This window comes from Lygodium microphyllum, chromosome 11 (genome assembly GCF_053477565.2).
Source record: "Lygodium microphyllum isolate KBCC chromosome 11, Lygodium_microphyllum_v1.1.10, whole genome shotgun sequence".
Taxonomy (NCBI): domain Eukaryota; kingdom Viridiplantae; phylum Streptophyta; class Polypodiopsida; order Schizaeales; family Lygodiaceae; genus Lygodium; species Lygodium microphyllum.
In genome coordinates, this window is record NC_141145.1 from 138,143,217 (window position 1) to 138,164,636 (window position 21,420).

General features: G+C 42.2%; 1 protein-coding gene across 2 annotated transcripts in view; it reads left to right on the forward strand.

The window, feature by feature from the left end:
• Nucleotides 1-21,420, forward strand: part of LOC148029433 (inactive glucose-6-phosphate 1-dehydrogenase 4, chloroplastic-like) — a 159,897-nt gene that overhangs the window by 79,406 nt on the left and 59,071 nt on the right. For both annotated transcript variants that reach the window (XM_087688248.1, XM_087688249.1), the window contains exon 9: nucleotides 12,898-13,018. In XM_087688248.1, the coding sequence (XP_087544374.1) occupies nucleotides 12,898-13,018 (121 nt within the window). The remainder of the gene's footprint in view (nucleotides 1-12,897; nucleotides 13,019-21,420) is intronic.

Sequence of the window (21,420 nt, forward strand, 5' to 3'; positions counted from 1 at the left end):
GGTGGCTAACCACGTTCTATTTGCCATCAAGTGGTATATTACTAATTGTTCGGTTTTCTCTAGGTCATATGTTGGTTAGGTGAAACGCCTCATGACAAATCCATTTGGTTTGGTGAAGATGGAAGTTGATCAAGCACTCAAGTAGCTTGGAATGCTATTATTCATGGTGGATCTAGGTGCAAAGAAATGCTCATCTATGGAATACAAACACACAGATTGATAGAGAAACATAGCTAGAGTTAGGGTTAACATAGAAACAATGAACATAGAAGGTAATGAAATCTGAATACTGAATGAATAGGTACAATGCTCAATGCAGCAAACGCACTATGCAAGATGAAAAGTGATCCCCAAACTCCCGTTTCTTGAGAACCGAGGCCAAGAGGATGAGCAGTGTTGAAAGGAAAAGCTAACAGATGTAAAGGCACTGAAAAGAAGGATTCTCAATTTAAGCAGGATCCTGGCAAGAAGAAGAAGAAGCAATTTCCAGAAAAGGCCAGCTTTACAAAGAAGTCTTTTTGGAAGAAAAGATTTCAGCAACAACCTCAGACTTCTTTTAAATAGGGTGTGAGTAAGGAAATCCATGTTAGGCTAGGCATCACAAAGCTTAGGCTAGCTATAAGCATATGCTAACTATAGGTCATGCTATCCCACTAGGATTGGCTACACTTGCCTATGTTAAGTGTGGGAAAGGAAAGCCATGTTAGGCTAGGCGTCACTTTCAGGTGGTTTAGATCTATGCTTGATGACAATTTTTCTATCATTGACAACCATTATGAAAGAATACCATTTGATTTGGGTGGTTTGGGCTAATTTCATGCAAAATAATTCCTTATATATTGAATGGAAAGTTTCAAAATATCATATGTGATATGTCTTCTTATCCTCAAGCTTAAGGAGAGCTGCCAATGTGACCATACTTATGGGATAGTGAAGATTTTTAAGCTATAAGGCAGTGGGTGGGTTATCAAAAACGACGAGATCTACAACTTTTGTGTTGGACATTTTTCCATCCGAGCAACGCATAGAGAGATATTCCAAAACTGGTGCTGTAGAGTGGGTCTTGGAACCGCCACATCTTGCATGAAGATCAACCTTTCCAATCTTGGGACTCAAGTTTTTCTCCAAGAAGAGAAGCTCTTGGAGCCTATAAAAGAGAGGCTCTCCTTGGGTGTGGAGGAGGTGAAGGAATCATCACTTTGCATGCATGCAAGAGGAGGAGAGAAGGCGGTTCGAGTCTCACAAAGTGCTGTGGAAGCTTTACTGAAATTAAGCACCAAGAAGAGAGCCTACACATATTGTGTAGGAGAGAAGAAAAGAAATCAAGAAGATCAAAGGAGCCAACTTCCGAGTTGTGCAAGTACTCACCGGTTGTATACCGTGCAAGGATTTATGTAAGTTCAAGCTCACCAACCCTCGAGTTGTGCAAGTGCTGCAGAAGCTCTGTTGAAATCAAGCTCCAAGAGGAGATCTCTATACATATTGTGTAGGAGAGAATGAGAGACTCAAGAAGGATCAAAAGGTGCAAACTTCCAAGTTATGCAAGTGTTAGCCGGTTGTATACCGTGCAAGGAACCGTGATCTTGTTCCCAAGATCTACAAGTTAAGAGTTGGTTTATGTGTAATGGAGGACCTTGCTCTTTGTCAATAATATAACTCCACAAGGGGGGGGGGGATTGGCCCATCTTCTAGTCCCTAGTATATTGTTAATCTCTCTATCTCTCTCTCTTTCTCTCTACATCTTTCTTTTCTCTCATCTGTTCTCTCTCTGTGCCAGTATAATATTCACCATATGTTTTTTAAGTATATAAGAAGGTCGAGCGTGTATCTCAGATCTTATAACAGTGGTATCAAAGCAGGTCTCTTTGCTTTTCTCAAAGTAAAGGCGATCCTTGCAAGAAGAATGTAAAGATGGCAATTGATGAAGTGCCTACAAGTGACTAGTTACAGGTTCAATTGATAGAGCATTGTAGCTTGTTGAAGATTCCCGAAGTACGCCAATTGATTGATAGCTTAAGGGCAAGGGAAAAAGCTACTTATGAAGGATCGGATCCTCCAAAAGATGGTGATACTGGAGGAAACACCATTGTAGCAATTGATGGTGAAGGTGCAAAGTATCCAATTGCTGAGAAGCTTCCTGGAAGGAAGAAGGACTCTCGGGTCAAGAAGAGTAGAAAGACCTCACCTCGAGTGAGGCAGATAAGGAGGAAGTCACCTCCCTCAGCAACCAGCTACTCAATTGATTACTGAAGTTCCTCCTCCTCCTCATCTTCTAGTTTCTACTCTCTTAGTTCTAAGTCTCGTGCAATCCGCAAACGGACAAAGAGGGACCATAAGAGGAGCAAGCTTAAGAAGACAAAGATTTTCAAGTCTGGGGATAAGGACATAAAGTTTGACTCTTACTCTGGTAAGAGAGATTTTGCTAAGGCATTAGCCTTTGTCAGACAATTTGAAGTTGCTTTTTCTGATGGTAATTTCTTAGAAAAGTCCAAGCTCAAGTATGTAGGCATGCACTTGAAAGACACCGCTAGCAATTCGTTGTTGACTCTCATTTTGGAGGAAAGGAAACCTACGACTTGGAAAAAGTTCAAGAAGAAGTTTTATGCTTAGTTCTTTTCTGTTGATTTTGAGAATGATGTCAAGGAGTGGGATTGGCTAGGCCAGAAAGAGCATGAGAAGGTCACTAGTTATGAGGACAAGTTTTGGTCTACTCTTGTCAAGGTTACTCCTTTCATGGAGATCAGTGATGAAGAGAAGAAAATGAAGTTTAAAGCTGGCCTATGTCCTTATTTACACAGAACCATAAAGGTGTATCCACATGAAACCTTATCTTGTATGATGGAGTCTGCCATCATAGTTGAAAGTTTGCATACACTTGCTACATCCCAAAAGTTGGAGATGAGTTCTTATAGAGCTAGACAAGAGTAGCTCTATGATCAACCAAGAGACACGACTAATCGAAGAAGGCCCACCTCTACTCATGACCAATATTCAAAGCTAGAGGGTAACAGGAAGAAGCACAAGTATCTCTCACACTCTGAGATACAAAAGTACAAAGAGGAAGGAAGGTGCTTCATGAAACCAGCCTTCCTCCTCGGATAGGGTGGTAAATCCCTGATTACAACTTAATTACAGCAGCAAACAATAAATGCAAATTTGAAAACACAAATTTACCTACTGATCTTGGATAATGCACACCCGATTGGCCCCAAAATTGACGCCCCTTTTGGTATTTCTTTAGCTTTATTGAAGAAAAAGTTGACTTACAATGGGATTCTCCCAATCCCTTTGGTATGGCACGTTTCCTAAGGCTGCTGCTAAATCCTAATTTCTGCTGTAAATTAGGGTTTACAGTAGAGAAATTTGCAATTTCTCAGCCTCCAAGGGTCCAAATATTGAGATCTTCAGAGCAAGGCTGTGAAATGATTGGGAGATGAGAGGGAAAGCTGTAGAGAGAGAAAATTCAGAGTTTTGTCGAGAAGAATGATTGAAAATCAGTCAAATGCAGTTGTTGCCCTACCACAACAGCTTGTAGATGCAAAGAACTGAAGAAAATCAATCATTTTCAGCTGCTGCCCTGTCTCAACAGCCTGTAGATGTTGCCTCTTGCTGTTGATTGGTCTTCTCCTATCCTTGGAGGCCTCAGAAGGTTCTCCAATGGCTGCAAATCAGACCAGTAGCCTCCCCTCCCTCTCTCTTGCAGGCTGAATTTATAAAAATGTCTCTCCCCTGCCTCTAAAGACGTTTTTCAGTCTGGCATGGGCATTTTTGACAAGTGGCAACCTTTTTAAATGGTTTTTCCAGCATTTTTCATAATTAAATATTAATTTTCAGCCTTAAAATACTGAATATTAATCTAATAATTATTTCGGTGCCCTGAAAAATAATCTGACTGGCCAATAATTAAATTGGCTAGGCAACTTTCATTCTCGAGTGTCTCTGCACCATCTTTGACCATCAGATTAGCGTTAGGTACCATTAAACGCCACTTCTCTAGTGTCACGAACTGATACTTATGGCCAAATGGATGGCCTAGGCTAACAACTGGCACCAGATAACACTAAGTACCTGTGCGGCATAACTTATAACAACTTTTGCCTTTGACATCCCGTGATTTCTTTGGGTCCCCGCAAGAGGCAGGAGTTTTGGGGCCAACAGGATGTTCATTGTCCAAGATTGTATGGTAAAGTGTGGATTTCAGTTTTGTGAATTTGTTAATTTCTGTAAATAGTGCTTAATCAAGTTTTTTACCATTGTATTCAAGAAGGAAGGTTAGTTAGAGATAATGTGTTGGATGAAGTGGAAATACTTTTTAAGAAGCTTGTTCAAAAAGAATTTATCCTAATTGTCTTTTGACTTTAGGGAGCTAGTAGTGATAAACTCAGTGAGTAACCTCCACATTTCGGCCAACTTGACTTTTAGATCATTCCCTCCCTTAATAAAAAACTCTTGAATCTCAAAGTTAAGATTGATATGCCAAGTGCAATCTTGTGTTGCATAGTGGTTAATGACGTGACTCCAATGCTTAGATGCAAGAGGAAAATGATGTAACTAGAAGTGGAACTCAGGAAACAACTCCTACATTTAGCTCAATATTGGCTATGGTATTGCTGGCTCTCCATTGACAGAAATTTACTTTAACCCCAGCTGTACCTCACATGTGTAACATTTACTTAATTATGTGATTAGAAATTAATCCACATGTTAAGTGAGGTTTGAAAAATACATGTCCTCATGAAAGCCCTCCCCCTTGAAATCCTTGCAATCATCCTCGATTGCATTGCCAAATGCATCAAAAGCAAAGTACTACATTGGAATTTACATAGGGCATCATAGTCAACATAACATTGCGCACTGCTGTTCAACCATTCCATATGCCCAACATATGCTGAAAATTACCAACCAACATAACATAACATAAGACTTACAAAGAATCTCAAAAACATTGCCAAATTATCATGTGACATGTCTATTTCTCATGAGCTCAACTCATCTGGCAAAACCAAACCATAGCATAGCATAACCAAGCATAAACCATGGCTAAAACATCAGTGGCATCATAACATATGCTGTTGTCCATGGAACTAGACGTAAACCATTGAAAACTAAGCATAGTTTGATCATAAACTGATCACCCGCTGATCTGAGAACTGATCACAAACTGCTGCAAATGTGACCTCAAACTAGTCATAAACTCATTGCAAAAACTTACCAGCAATCGGTGCAAAAACTGATGCACAATTGATCCAAAAAGTGACCATAAACGGCTCTCAAGCTGATAAAAAACTAAGCTGAATACCATTGAATATTAATGATCATACGCTGAAAACCAACATTCGATAATCAGCCCTTGATGATCATTAATTGATGCTACACCAAGCATAACCAATGCCATACCAAGCATAACTGATTACACCCCAAGCATAACGGATGCAAATGTACAATTTCAGAGCTGCAGTGAAAACCATACCGATTTGCATACCAAGTGTAGTGACTAGTACAATGAATAGTGATCTCCTGGCAAACATACTATTCAGCTACAGTACCGTGAATGTATGCTGAATACATCCGAGATCCACTACATACGAGAGCTGTCCATAACTAGAGGAGTGGAAGTGCTACCTCCCTCTTGAGCATTAGGCAATACTCTGGACCCTTGCTCTGCTGAACCTGACGGAGCCCGAACTAAAGTGGGCTCTTACTGAAAGGCATCTAGGTAAAGTTGCAACAATTGAGGATGGTCTGCCAAGTCATCCTCTTCCATCCATTTGACATCCATTGGTGAATAATTTTGAAACTTCACCAAGTATCTCTTGGAAACTTTACCTTTGACCTTTCTTTCCTTGTGTGCGAAAATCTTCTCAAGTACCAAAATCTCATCTAGCTCCTCAACCTCAAGCTGAATTTCAGCAAACATATCCTTTGGCACATCACCACAAAAAGGCCGCAATAAACTGACATGAAAGGCATTGTGTGTCCGCCAATGTGGAGGTAATTTCAGCCGATATGCCACATTGCTAATCTTCTCCAACACCTCGAACGGCCCATAGTATCTCATACTCAACATCGGATACAATTCATTTTTTTCAGCCTTGCCTTTTCAAAACGCAGCAATACATAATCACCCTCTGCAAACTGCAAAGCACGTCTGTGGCGATCAACTGCCCTCTTTTGCTTATCCTATGATCTTTGAAGTGTATACTCAACCTTCTGATAAGCTACATCCATGCTTTCCACATAGCGATCAAACTCAAAGATCGTATCTTTTATGTGCAAAATAGGGGGTACTTTCTTACCACCCTCTACTACCTCAAATGAAGCTTTGCCCATAGAACTATGCATTGTGTTGTTGTAAGCAAACTCAACCAAGGACAAATACTGCTCCCACTGTGTCTTGTGGTCTAAAACATAGCACCTCAAAAGATCTAACATTGTGGAATTTGCTTCCTGAGATTGACCATCTGTCTGCGGATGGAAGGATGATGAGAATTTCAGCATGGCACCCATATTCTCAAACTAAGCCCTTCCAAAATAAACTGGTCATCCGAGGGTCTCGATCACTAATGATCGACTCCGGCATACCATGATACTTAAATATGTGCTGCAAAAACAATCGTGCCATATGATCAGCCTTTATTTTCTTTCTCACTGGAATGAAATGGGCTTGTTTGCTAAACCTGCAAATGATAGTCCATATCCCATCATTCCGTGTAGGTGTCTTAGGAAGCTAAAAAATAAAGTCCATTGCAATGCTCTGCCAAGGCCGATCTAGAATAGGCAAGGGCTGTAACAAACCCGGCATCTTTTTCCTATTATGCTTTCCCTTTTGGCATACAATGCATGTCTTAATAAACTGTTCTACATTATACCTCAAAGCTGGCCAACAAAAGAAATGCTCCACTGCCTTGACCGTGGCATCAATATCTCTATGTCCTGCATATGGAGGAGCATGACTTTCAGTGATAACTCTAGGCCTTAACTGCTTTGTGACACATAGTCATCCATGCATCATCAGAAATCTCTCTTATACAAAGTGTCCATGCCTTGGCCATTGCAAAGCTGATCATAACATTAGCAAAGTTTTAATCAGCAACATATTGCTCTTTTATGGCTTCCAACTCAGTGTGATAAACCATATTGACGGCCGACAACTGAGGTTTATGTGATAGTGCATCACTTTTCCCACTCTTTCTCTGCGATTTATTTCTCTTTTCAACCCTATTTTTCAAATCTGCCCTGATTTTCAGCTTTATTTTCAGATTTACCCTTTTTCTCAGCCTTTGCCTCTTTGACATGTGACTTGGCATCATCATCATAGAATCCTGCATCCTCTCCATGCAACAATGTGTCGATTGTAGTAGCAGTTTCTGTAAGTTGAGGCATGTTGGAATCAGTGGACTTAATGCAAAAATCCTTGATTCCTTTGGTAAACCACAAATATACTTCTGCACTTGCTCATGGAGGGGTACTGTGCGATAAGAAGTAACTGGCAACAATGCATCCCAAAACTTCTTATTATACTGATCCAAGTTCTTGCAGTCTTTGGAATTCAATTGATTCCAAGCTGTCATAATGTCTACTTCAAAGGTACTTGTCAACCAATTTGAAGCAAACATTTACTTGAATTGGACCCAAGTGGTAGGTGATTTCCGTTGAATAAGAAGTGTAGACCACCACTGCAATGCATTTCCCTTAAAAAATGTGGCTGCCTTGTGTATCTTAGATGCCTCTGTGAAGTTGCCTCCAGAATAGGCTGCATCAAACTGCTGAATAAAAACAAGTGCTTTCAACCTATCTTGTGCACCATTGAAAGGCTCAAACTTCACGCTTTTGCCACCTTCATCATAGTCCTTCGACGGACCTATGGGAGTCAAGTTATCATAAATGGGATGCTGCAAAAAGGGTGCATTGGCTGTATTTGCATGAAAACCAACACTATCTGAAGCACCTACATGACCAACACCAAATCCTTGTGCTCCAACAGTCCCTAGGGGTGTTGATACATATCCATATGGCCCGCTTTGTGCCCCAAGCATCATACTTATGCTGCCATACATGGGGTTAGGCATTCCACTTGCATTACCCGGATCATTGGTTGTTCTGAGCCATGCATTGGTTGCTGCATACCATAGGGATTTGTGCCATACATTCCCGTATGCGGTGCTTGTCCAACCATAGCATGAAAATGGTACCACCACCAAAGTATCCTTGCTGTCCTATGCTTGAATGTGCATAATTGCCTTGCTGCCCATGTTCCCATGTATTGGCACTACCAAGTTGGCCATGCATTTGCACTTGCTGCCCCACGGATACCAACTGTTTGAGCTCATCAGGCATTTTGGGCTCTTCTAAAGAAGGCTTAGGCATTTCCTTCGGTTCTTGTGGCTGTCCCGAAGCTGTAGAAGGTGTCTCCTTCTCTTTGCCTTTTCTGTCCTTCTTTGGGGCATTCAAGAATCAAGTAAACTCGGGATCCTTTACCAATTCAGCAAAAAAATTTGCTGCTGTATGCATTCGATCCTTGAAGCTATCATCAAATTCTTCAGCCCCTTCCTGGTCATCAGCCTCTTAATGCATTGAACTGCCAACATTTGGGTCATTTCCCACGTTTTCAGCATGCTGTCCATGCTGAGAACCATACCCAACATTAGTCATTGCATTTTCCCCTTCACCATGTGATTGACCAAGGAGTGATGCATCCTCTCCACTTGATCCCATATCACCATGTGAAGACGTGCTTGCTGTAATTCACTGTTGAGAACAATTCAGCAATAATGCAATAGTTCCAAGTTGCAATCAAGTACCACGGGCCGACCAATTCAAAGGATTTGATGGTATCCCGGCAATGGAACCATGTAACCAGCCTTCTTTCTTAGATAGGGTGGTAAATACTTGATTAAAACTTAACTACAGCAGCACACAATAAATGCAAATCTGAAAATACAAATTTACCTACTGATCTTGGACAATGCACACCCGATTGGCCCCAAAATTGGCGCCCCTTTGGGTATTTCTTTAGCTTTATTGAAGAAAAAGTTGACTTACAATGGGATTCTCCCAATCCCTTTCGGTATTTCAACTCCCCTTGCTGTCCAAAGTGACCAGTAAGTCTTCAATCTATTTTGCCCCTTGATTCGTGCACTCAATTGGCCTTTACCCACTTCATAGACGATGGAAATGCCCCAAATTCAATGGCTAGTTGGTCCTCCACTTGAATTTAGCCGAAATTCACCTTCAGCCTTGTTGAATCCAAGTCTTGGAGATTCCAATATTTGACACGTTTCCCAAGGCTGCTGCTAAATCCTAATCTCTGCTGTAAATTAGGGTTTACAGTAGAGAAATTTGCAATTTCTCAGTCTCCAAGGGTCCAAATACTGAGATCTTTGGAGCAAGGCTGTGAAATGACTAGGAGATAAGAGGGAAAGCTGTAGAGAGAGAAAATTCAGAGTTTTGTCGAAGAATGATTGAAAATCAGTCGAATGCAGTTGCTGCCCTGCCATACAGCTTGTAGATGCAAAGAAGTGAAGAAAATTAGTCATTTACAGCTGCTGCCCTGTCTCAACAGCCTGTAGATGTTGCCTCCTACTGTTGATTGGTCTTCTCCTGCCCTTGGAGGCCTCAGAAGGTCCTCCAATGGCTGCAAATCAGACCAGCAGCCTCCCTTCCCTCTCTCTTGCAGGCTGAATTTATAAAAATGCCTCTCCCCAGCCTCTAAAGACGTTTTTCAGTCTGGCATGGGCATTTTTGACAAGTGGCAGCCTTCCCAAATGGTTTTTCCAGCATTTTTCATAATTCAATATTAATTTTCAGTCTTAAAATACTGAAAATTAATCTAATAATTATTTCGGTGCCATGAAAAATAATCTGACTGGCCAATAATTAAATTGGCTAGGCAACTTCCATTCTCGAGTGTCTCTGTGCCATCTTTGACCATCAGATTGGCATTAGGTACCATTAAACACCAGTTCTCTAGCGTTACTAATTGACACTTATGGCCTAGGCTAACAACTGGCACCGGATACCACCAAGTACATGTGCAGCATAACTCATAGCAACTTTTGCCTTTGATATCCCGTGATTTCTTTGGGTTCCGGGCTAGTAAATTTACTTTAACCCTAGTTGTACCTCACATGTGTAACATTTACTTAATCATGTGATTAGAAATTAATCCACATGTTAAAATACATGTCCTCATGAAAGCTTTCTTTGCGGCGAGTTAGGGTATATGAAGCTTGATTGTCCTTACAAAAGGAAGGAAGCAAATGCGATTAAAGATCCTTCTCCGCTATCCTCAAATTCTATTCCGGATGTGCAAGCTAACACTCATTCAAATGAGAAGAAGAGACAACTCTTAAAGGTTCGGGGGACACTCAACAATCAACGAGTTTTGAAACTCTTTGATCTAGTGTCCACAGATAATTTTTGTCAGCAAATACTGCTGAAAGGCTAAAATTCCATTGGATCGATTGGGAACACCAATTGGATCAAGTTCGACATTTGAAGGACTTACAACCAATTCTACTCCTATCCAAGGGAAGTTGAATCTTAGAATTGGGGATTACTGCGATCAAGAATCTTTTCTACTTGCACCCATTGGTAACTGTGATATTATCTTAGGTATGCCTTGGCATTACAAGATTAGACCTCTTCGTGATTTTGTTAAGAAGACCCTTGCATTTCAATTCAAGGATCGGAATATAGTATACATTGCCGATGCTGGAGATTGGCTTGTGCCAATGGTTAGTCATGTTAGTATTTCTAAAGAAATGAAGAAAGCTATTTCTGCGTACATGATTTTTGTGAGAGAGTCAAAAGAAGCTAATGATTCAAGGGTACTTGATGCCTCTAATCAACACATAATACCAACTAATGCTTCTAAGTTTCAGGCTTTAAAAGAACCCCTCTCTTTAATCGATCAAGCCAAACATGATTTTGTTGAACAATATGAAGATTGTTTTGGTGATTCACTCCCAAGAGAGCTACCTTCTAAGCACCCGGAAGATCACTCCCAATATGAAGATTGTTTGGGTGATTCACTCCCAAGAGAGTTACCTCCTAAGCACCCGGAAGATCACACAATTGATCTTATCTCAAGCAGTTCACCACCTAACCAACCGCCTTACCGAGTAAGTGCAAGTCAGCAAGAGGAGATTCTAAAATAAGTAAACAAACTGTTGGAAAAAGGGTTAGTTGAACCTAGCTCTTCTCCATACTGCTCTCCAGTCTTACTTGTTAAAAAAAACGATGGTTCTTTTTGTATGTGCATAGATTACAGATCTTTGAACAAGATCACAATCAAGAATCGTTTTCTTATCCCAAGGATAGATGATAACTTGGATAAGTTGCAAGGTGCTAGTATCTTTAGTCGCATTGATCTTAAGAGCGGCTATCACCAGATACATATAGCACCTAAAGATGTTCATAAGACAGCTTTCGGTACAATGTTTGGACTATACGAGTTTTTAGTCATGCCATTGGGTTTAACTAATGCACCCGCCACATTCAATCGAATGATGGAGAGAATTTTAAGACCTCACTCAAAGTTCACAGGTGTCTTCTTTGATGAATAGAAAGGAGACCAGATGGGATGAGTTAGCCCTTTTCCTAACATCTCATTAACTTGACTCATAATCTCCTGTTGCTAGGCTACACACCCTATATGGTGGCTTATTAGGAGGGGTACTTCCGGGAATCAAATATATGGCATGATCATGTGGCCTCTTGGACGGAAGCTATCATGGAAGTGACGTTGAGAAACAATCAGCATATATTTTCAGGAATGATATGCAATCTTTATCCAACTAGACAAGTTCCCAATAGTCTCAGCATTGCCTTTGCCCTTGACAAAAACAATGTATTGTAAAACATGCTTTTTCAGTACTTTAGACCTGGCTGAAGTGGATACAACTGGGATTGATTTCCCTTTTAGCTTTACATCTAATACATGTGCTTCATCCTTATGCTGAAAATTCACAACTTTGCTATAGGTATGGCATCCCCTGTAAGACATCATGAGCCTCAAGTGGTGCAATGAAGAACTCTTCCTTGTTCACATAGCTTTGTATATGCAAGAGAAGTTTCCCAGTGATGGGTGCGACGTGCTCTCCATGCCCATTACATGCCATGCCAATCTTTCCCATCGGCACCATCTCATCATCCTTGATGTGCAGATGGGCAGCCAAGTTTGTAGAGAGAAAGTTCCCTTGTGCACTAGGATCAAAGAATACCAAGGCATGCTGATCTTTGAGTTTTCCCCGTGCTTTGCAAAGCTCAATAGCATCCATATTAGGTTGATCACTAAGCACATTGGGACTCAACCTGCTGATGTTTTGGGTCTTTTACCCTTTGGATCTTCTTTGGTTTTAGTCACCCTATGCTCCTCCTGCTGGCAAATGAAACATTTAGTTGTAGCCACCAATTCTTTACGCTGGGACAGCATTCTTCCATGTCCTTGTTGTTTTTACGTCTTTTCATGCCTATTTATATGCCCTTTTACTTCTTTGAGTAATGTAGTCAAAGACACTTATTTATGTTGAGCAAATTGATTATGCTTCTTAGAGCTTAAGATTTCTTCTATGGAGAACCTTTGCAGGCTGACATTGAGCTGTTGAATTTTAAAGTATTGGAGGAGAATATTTTCGCCAGAATATTCTGTGTTCCTCTCTTTTGCATTGTTCACAATTTCAATAGAGCTGCTTGGTGTCTTGATGGAGAGATCCAAGAAAGATCTCTTCTTGCAATGGTGGGTGGGTTCGTCCCACTTTATTGCATTGCCCCTGCCTTTGGTTTCTAATTATTTTCCTTCGAGTCATTCTGTTTGAAATTCATTGAGTGTAACTAAGAGTTGTAAATCTCTGAAAAGATATATGTTCACTGTTTCCTTTTGGTCCTTTTGATTAGGTATTTTGACAAGTATGGCATTATTCGAGACATTGTTCAATCACATATTCTACAGACAATTGCTCTTGTTGCAATGGAGCCTCCTGCTAGCCTTGCAGGAGATGATATCCGCAATGAGAAGGTAACAAATTAAGTCAACTTAACTACTGAACTTTTTGATCACTTTAAATTTTCTTGAGCGACTCTTCAAATTTTGCTAAGGCTTTTGTGGGTCAATTCACTGTACATTGTTATATAATGCGTGGAATATTACTTGATTATTGCATACTATCTCAGCTCTCTAAACGTAACTATGTATTCATTCTGATTGCAAAGACTTGGGAAAACAAAATGTTTCTTTTCTCCTAAAGCCACCAATGAATTCAGTACCTTAGATTCCTCACTGCAAGTTTGTTGGGATGATTTATATGGTCTCTTGTCAAATGCTGCTTCTTAATCATGCCTTTACTTTTTGAACACTTTGTCATGCACATTCTGCATGTTACTTGCTTCTGATCCTGTTGTTGTCAATCATTATGACGTGGTGGTCTGTTTAATTGCATAGATCTTGAACTGATGTGAATGATGTCATTATGAGAACTCATTGCATGCAAAGACGCGTCTTTGTCTTCCTTATCAAAAATGAGAAATGCTTCCAAAGCATCTGAGGTGGGAAAGGCTTATCAATATGCTGGTACTAAATGTGTTGTAGAGGCACATAAAGAAAGGACGTTGTAGGCATTTTGTAGCTCCCAACCATCAGTATAATGACTTTTCTCCATACAGTTTTACATTCATTTTCAACCTTAAGTAAATGGACAAATCTCTCAAAACACATTGTTTTGCAAGTTTGAATGAATGGCCTCTAATAACCATGAGTCATTTAGAGAGTAACACTTACATACTTACCAGGGTTGTCCACGTTTGACAGATGGGTTGACTTGTCTGATCCTTCCCATCTAGCATAACCTGTCTGATCTCGTATGGAGTTGTCTGATGGCAGTCAATTGCGACCTGCCTGAGGTCAACAAGCTATCCGTTTGGTGACCATTACTTGCACCTTTCTGTCCTGTTTTCTGCAACGTCTCTCTCTTCTCTGCCACCTACTCTCCTCCAACAGCTCTATTCTATTCTCTCTCTTACAAAAGGTCTCCTTCTTCCCCCCTTTCCCTGCGTGCCCCCTTCCCCCCCTTAACCCCCCCCCCCCCCCCCCCCCCCCCCGCCCATTTGAAGGACACACTTTATGGTTTATCACAACCTTTGGAAATTCATGAAAATATATTGCACTAAAAAACCACCACAAAATACACAACCTACCCATGGGCCACACCTATTGCCCATACACTCATTCTCGCTCTCTCCTTCCCCCTTATCCTTGCTCACCAACTCTAAACCTTGAAAGAATATCCCTCTCTATAAAAATCTCTCCCTCTCCCCCATCTTATTCATTCTTTCTAGTATTTATTCACTTGATGCTTGAGCTTCCCACACTCTCTACTCCCTCAAGCACTCTTGCCATCTCAAGCTATCTACTTGCTCAAGCTATCTCTACTTCCTTAACTTCTCTGCCTTTTGTATTGCCTCAATCCCTCAAGTAATTTCTACTCCCTCAACCCCTCTACCCTTTCTACTCCCTCAATCACTCCACCCTTCACCTTTTTGAGTCTCCAAATCCACTTTCTCTAGTCTCTACCTTCTACTTTCAAGCTCTCCCTCTCACCTCTCTCTTTTTTTTTTTTCGTAAACTCTCACCTCTCTCTCTCTCTCTCTCCCCACACACACACACACACACACACACACACACACACACACACACACACACACACACACACACACACACACACACACACACACACAATGATCAATGGCACCTCCTCTTCATGAGGCCTTTTGCTTGCATTGTGTATACTTCAATCTAGTGAGGGACAAATGCAACATTTGCAAGTGGCAATGCAAGTTTTGTGTCGAGATCCCAACCTCATATGTCACTTGCCTCATCATTTACATATGCAAATTGGGAGGGGAGGGCATACTATGCCCCAGTGTTCTTGACAATTCTACGAAGAATTTCTTCAGAAATACTTGCAATTGAAGTGGTGCAAAGGTGTTTCAAGGGCAACTGAGGAGGTGGTGTCTCTCGAGCATAAGGCCTTAGATGCAGAAGAAGATCCTTCTCCAACCATCTCCGTTTCCTTCTCCAGGGCCTCCACAAAAGGAAACGGAGATGGTTGGAGAAGGATCTTCTTCTGCATCTAAGGCCTTATGCTCGAGAGACACCACCTCCTCATTTGCCCTTGAAACACCTTTGCACCACTTCAATTGCAAGTATTTCTGAAGAAATTCTTCGTAGAATTGTCAAGAACACTGGGGCATAGTATGCCCTCCCCTCCCAATTTGCATATGTAAATGATGAGGCAAGTGACATATGAGGTTGGGATCTCGACACAAAACTTGCATTGCCACTTGCAAATGTTGGATTTGTCCCTCACTAGATTGAAGTATACACAATGCAAGCAAAAGGCCTCATGAAGAGGAGGTGCCATTGATCATTGTGTGTGTGTGTGTGTGTGTGTGAGGCCCTCTATCTCATCGAGGAAAACCCATTCAAGTGGTGTACCTATACTGAAGAGGCAATCCACACTTGCCCAAGCAATGGGCCAAGTGACTGGTCCTCTCTCTTTTCTTAAAGAGAGGCAAAGGGAGGTCGAAATAGAGATTGCATACACCATAATTGAGTGTATCCTCTCTTTCCACATCCTTAAAGTGAATTGATGGAAGCAGATGGTGAAAGTTATTGCCACTGTCCGTCCGTATGTGTGATGGTATGGTGTCACATACCATGATATGCGTATGAAGAAACTTGATGAGAAGAGAGTAAGGATTGATAAGTTACTTGAGCTTGTGTGTGCCGGTGGTGATCTATCCTATTCAATGAATGGAGCAACCATAAGAAAGGCAAGATTATCAACATCCTTGTCTCTTGCCTACTTTATGTAGTTTCTACGAGCAGCAGATGACGACACAAGAGGAAGAAGAACCATGAGCTCCTTTATGTATATGGCAAGGCATCATTAAGGTAATTGATATGTTTGCTTGCAACTTTTCAAATTTATTGGTTCTAACTTCATTGTGTGTGATCTTCTAGGTTGGTCCGCAAAACGTTGTGCAAGTTGTCATGGACAACACCTCTAATTATGTCTCTATGGGAGGGTAACTTGAGTTTGAGTTTCCATCCATGGATACCATACACTACACATTGCCTAGATTTTCTTATGAAAGATATAGGCACATTGAAGTGGGTGAAGAGGATTGTGGATGATGCTTTCACAATCATTGGTTTCATCAACATGAAGGTCTGAGTTCTTGCAATTTATTGCATGTACTTGGCTTGGAGTTGAAGAAGCCTTTGAAGATACACTTTGCAGCCATGTGGCTTGTTCTCGAGTGCCTTTATGACGTTTGCAACAAGCTCGTGTCTAATGAATTAAAGAAGTAGCTTGAAGAAGAGTCCATATTGAGTCAAGTAGGAGTGAGGGCTTCAATAGCTTTGCTTAAACGAGGACTTTTGGATGGACATGAGGGGCATTGTCATTGTCATCGCTTCCATATACAAGGTAGTTCGCATGACATGGTTCTTTGACAATAGCAATGCTCTTGCTATGTCACAGGTAGAGTTACGACATGCTCGCGTGGGTTATGTAAACTATGGTAGCTTGATGCTTATGCAACGTACACAGATGCTTGATGGCATACCTCTCTTGGAGAGACCTCCTTAGCATATATGTGAGGGATGCATTTTGGAAAAAATGCGTCATTTTTCATTTCCTCGTGATGTTGCTTTTAGAGCAATTGCCAAATTACAGATTGTGCATTCGGATTTATGTGGCCCTATGCAGACAAAGTCATTGGGTGGTTGTTACTATTTTGTCACTGGAACCTTACAAGTTGAGTCATGTAGGTTCTAATTGTCTTTTGTATACATAGGACTAGCTTCTTTCCAATCAGGTCACAACACATTGTATTTTGTGTACTACACCACAAGGCTCCTTGGCCTTCAGCTCAACGGTATCCGAATAGTACCGTCCGACACTAGTATACTACTAATCGGACTAATAAATCTTAAACATATATCCAATGCTATGTCCGATGAAAAAAGATTTAAAGTCTATAATTAATGTTTAGACTTAAAGCATAAATTTAGAGACTACTCAAAAGTAAGCATCCTCAGTAGAGCTAAATGCTCTACCAGTCCAAGAAGAGTCATAACTGCATGTGTAGAAACAATAGTCACGGTCTGCAACAAAAGATGCAAACTCAGTAGCAATGGAAGGTGTATTAGAAACAAACATCCCTAACTCCTCCTTGGCTATGCGTTTCCTACATTTTGTGATGTAGTGACATAGCTTCTTGCAATAGTGGCACTTGCCCTTCTTGACTTGCATGTCCCTTGTTCCCTGTTGCTTTGTGAAGTACTTGAAGTCCCAAAGCTCTGCACAACATTCTTAGCTTGGCTACCCTTGCCCTGCTGCCTTGCCATAAAAGCCTACCTAGAGGCTATAACATCCACCCCACTGTTCTTTCTTGTTTGCACTTTCTCTAAGAGCAAACTAACCATCTAAAGGAAAGTAAGTGGCTATGGGAAAATTCTCATAGTGAGATTCAAGACTGTATGAAAGGCCAAATATGAGGGCGGCAATGAATTCAAAGTAGTAGAGATCAACTGCTTATCTGAGTAATACTCATCTACATTCATAAGCTGTTGACATAAGTCCTGAATTTTATCGATCCATCTTCACAATGTCAAGCTCTTTCTTCAAGAAAAAGATGCGTGTCTCATTTTTTCTAGCAAACATTTGCTCTAGGGATAGCCATGGTTCTCATGAAAAAGTTGCAAACCGAATGTAGGTGATGAAAGATTGCTGAACTGCCAATGCAATTAGCGACAATTCCTGAGCATCCGGTGTGTCCCATGCCTTTTGTGCTACTGATCTCTTGGGAAGTGGCTGAGTTGGATCAGGTGTTTGGTGTAAAGCCTCTTTGGATGTACACTCCCATTAATCTTGTGTGTATTAACTTACGGGTGTGAACACACCCTTTACTTGTATCCTAACATATAAATACATTTTTATTCTTTGTGTATCGTGCAACACACTGGTACACTCACCTTCAATTTTGTCACTCTTAGCTCTCAGGTCTGTCCCTGCTCATTCTTGTCTCTGACTCCATAGCACTTTTGCGCAACAAAGTGGTATCAGAGCATTGGTTACAACGTTCGCACTTCCCAATAGTGTGCTAGGTCACGGGACAAGTAGCAGTTGACAAGTGAGATAGTACAGTCCCAGCGTGCAGTAGATGGAGGTAGGGAAAAGACGACCAGTACAGGTCGTGTGTAGCGCGACATGCTAGGTTGACGGTGCAAGTCGTGTGTAGTGCGATAGGTTAGGTTGACGGGGCTGACTAGCAGGTGATGGGTCTGGTGGATGCGCGTGATAGGCTAGGCGGCTAATGGGCGATGGGCCAAGTGGACTGCAGGCGACGGGTTAGGTGGCTAACTGGGCAAACGGGGTCAACGATTTGAAAAGTTTTTTTAATCTCCAATTTTTCTCTCCTTTCTCCATTGGGTGTTTGCGTGCACAAGCACACAATCCCATTTTTGCTGAAAATTTTGGGGGTTTTCTTGGATTCAGGAACCGTGATCCAGAATAGGACAATCTGACTAGGAAATTGCAGAAATTGTGCACATTGCTCCGAAAATTTTGGGGCTTCTCACATAACAGTGAAATTTTGCTTAGCTGAGTCAAATTTGTTGACATTGGTGTACATTTTGACATGTGAACATTGGGGCTTTTGTAAGATTTTGGCAAATTTTACTAATTTTGCCCATTTTATGCTCTCGATTCATGTATTAATGCAATTGTGGCAGATTGGTTAGTAAAATTTTGGGGCTTTTGCTGAAATTTGAGAATTTTGGCAAAAATGATGTTTGAAATGTACATTGGGAACATTGTTGAAGTAATCTTGGTGCTATAAGTAGTGAGATTTATCTCCCAGTTGTGAGTTTTTTTATAAATTGCAGAGAATCTTGGTGTTTTTTGTGTATTAGAAGTTGACTTGGTCACATATGTATGCAGTACACATGTTAGGCAGCTCCCATTGAGTTGATGTATTGCTGAATAGTCATGTTGCAGCAGTCTTAGTGATCACTTGCAGATCTGGGATTGTTGCAGATGTACTTTTGGTGATATTGTTGAAGTGGGAGTCACTTGGCAGTCATGTATGCTATGTTTTTTTTTTTTTTTGCAAATAAAATGTGGCTAATTATATTACTTCAGAAAAAACCCCCGAATACAAGGAAGTGCTCATGCTCAACAGACTAGCTGGAGCTGATGCAGAGTCACAGATATATTAAGTGTACAAGCCTCTCAGGGCGGTCTAGGGGGGATGGGGGCAAGAAGCCATGGAGGGGGGGTGTATCGCCATCTAGGGCTGCCTGCCTGCATCGCAAAAAACAGGTCCTAGTCGCCCCAAGTGCGCATGAAATGACAATGGAGCTCTTGATGAGCCTTGGACTTGCCTTGCACCTAATCCCATCCGCCGCGGAGTGATGTACTAGGCCGTCGCTAGGAGGACCTGGTTAACTGCTTGGCCTGCTAGTGAGAGGCGAGCCGTGCTCCAGTAGATCAGCTTCCTTCAAATAGAATCGAGGACTGGAAGAAACTAATGGGCGAGAGTGATGTCGAGTCCCACCTGGAACCCTAGGTAACGGTCGGTCTGCCCTCTGCTCACCCATCTAAATCCCAGGTGGACGCCCCACTTTGTGCTAGAGTCCAGGTCTGTGACAAAACTAACAGACTTTCGCCAGTTGATTTTCGCTCCCGCTATAGAACAGAACACCTCAAGAGCCAGCCTCACTCTCTCCAGCATCAACTCATTGTCCTCTATGTAGAAGGTTGTATCATCTGCATACTCTGAGTCTAACAACTCAGTCTCCTCTCTCATTGGAAGTCGGAGGTTGCGTAATCCCCTCACACGTGACTTGAAGAAGTGAGACATTGCCTTTGCAAAGAGTAGGAATAGGTACGAGGCTAAGGGGCAGCTCTGCGAGACCGATCTCTCCAACCGAAAATCCTCCCCTCGCCTACGACCTATGAGAACCCTGCTGGTGGCCAATTTGTAAAGTGCGGAGACCCTCCGAATCCAAGCCCAGGGGAAGCCCAACCTCACCATAGGGCCCTCTAGGAAATCCTAGTCCACCCTGTCATAAGCTTTCTCGAAATCCAAGAGTAGTATAGCCAGTCTATGCCCACTGTGCTGAGCCCACTTTGTTGCTCAAATAAGGTGAATATATTGTCTAGGATGCTCCTATCCTAGACAAAGCCTGTCTGTGTGTCATGAATGATGTTTGGAAGCACGGGGCATAGTCGCCTACCAATCACCTTTGCCAGTGCTTATAGGCCATTGACAATAAGGTGATTGGTCTCTACTGGGAAAGCTCCAACCATTCTCCCCCTTTGGGGAGAAGACTGATAAGGCCTGCCAAAAGACTCCCTGGCATCTGTTCTGAAGTGAAAATCTCTTGGAAGGCCATCAATAGGGGGTCCTTCACCACCTCCTAGTAGGTAGTGAAGAAGGCCTTAGAAAGGCCATCCTCTCTCGGGCATTTCTGCCTGTCTTGTGTATGGAAAGCCTCCTCTAGTTTCTTCTCTGTGAAGGGGGCTACGAGGGAGCGTCCCATCTCCTCTATGAGGAGGGACAGGATGTGATCCCAAACTTGCTGTCTACATCGCTGTTCTCTAGTTGGGGCTATCTCCTGCTGGAAAAGGCGTGTGTAGTAGTCGGTGGCAATCTCTATCACCTCGTCTTGGCTAGAACGAGTCCTCCCATATTGATCTTGAAGGTTGCGTATCTGCTCTCCTGAGGTGCGAGGTTGGTGTACTTGGAAAAGCTCCCTGCACATCATGTCCCCCTTCCGCGCCCAAAAGGCTGTTGAGGTACTGAAAGAGAACTCCGAGCGTCTGTCTTCTAGTCCAGCAATGGCTGCTTACACATGCACCTCCTGTGCGTGGAGGGTGGGATCCCCTGGTGCCTTTTGTAATAATCTTTGCGTGGCCGCAATGTCTCCCCGGATTGCTCTCTCCTCCTCCTAGCTCTGCTGCCTGGCTTGTATGGCTGCCTCTTGGCAGATACTGCTCGACTCAGCTAGGACCTCTGCAACCTCCTCTACGATCCGGTCCCTTCTGGCCCACTCACTGGTCCAAATATGCTCAATCTATCTCTTCACCTCCTCCCTCCTATAGATCGAGTCAAGGATCTGACAGGATCGTGTGTCTAGGGTAGATGCTGGGGGATCAAGTGTCAGGAGAACCGGGCAATGATGGGCGGGGACAATGTGGTGCCCGCCAATCGTCCAGCGCCAATTGCCCAATCTGGCCTCCACGAGAGCCTCCCCACTCTCCCACATAGAACCTGTCAACTGCTCTAGTAGGACTCCACTAGCCGCCTGTATCCCCAAGAGAAGTCCAGTGACCTCTCCCTCTTGTGGAA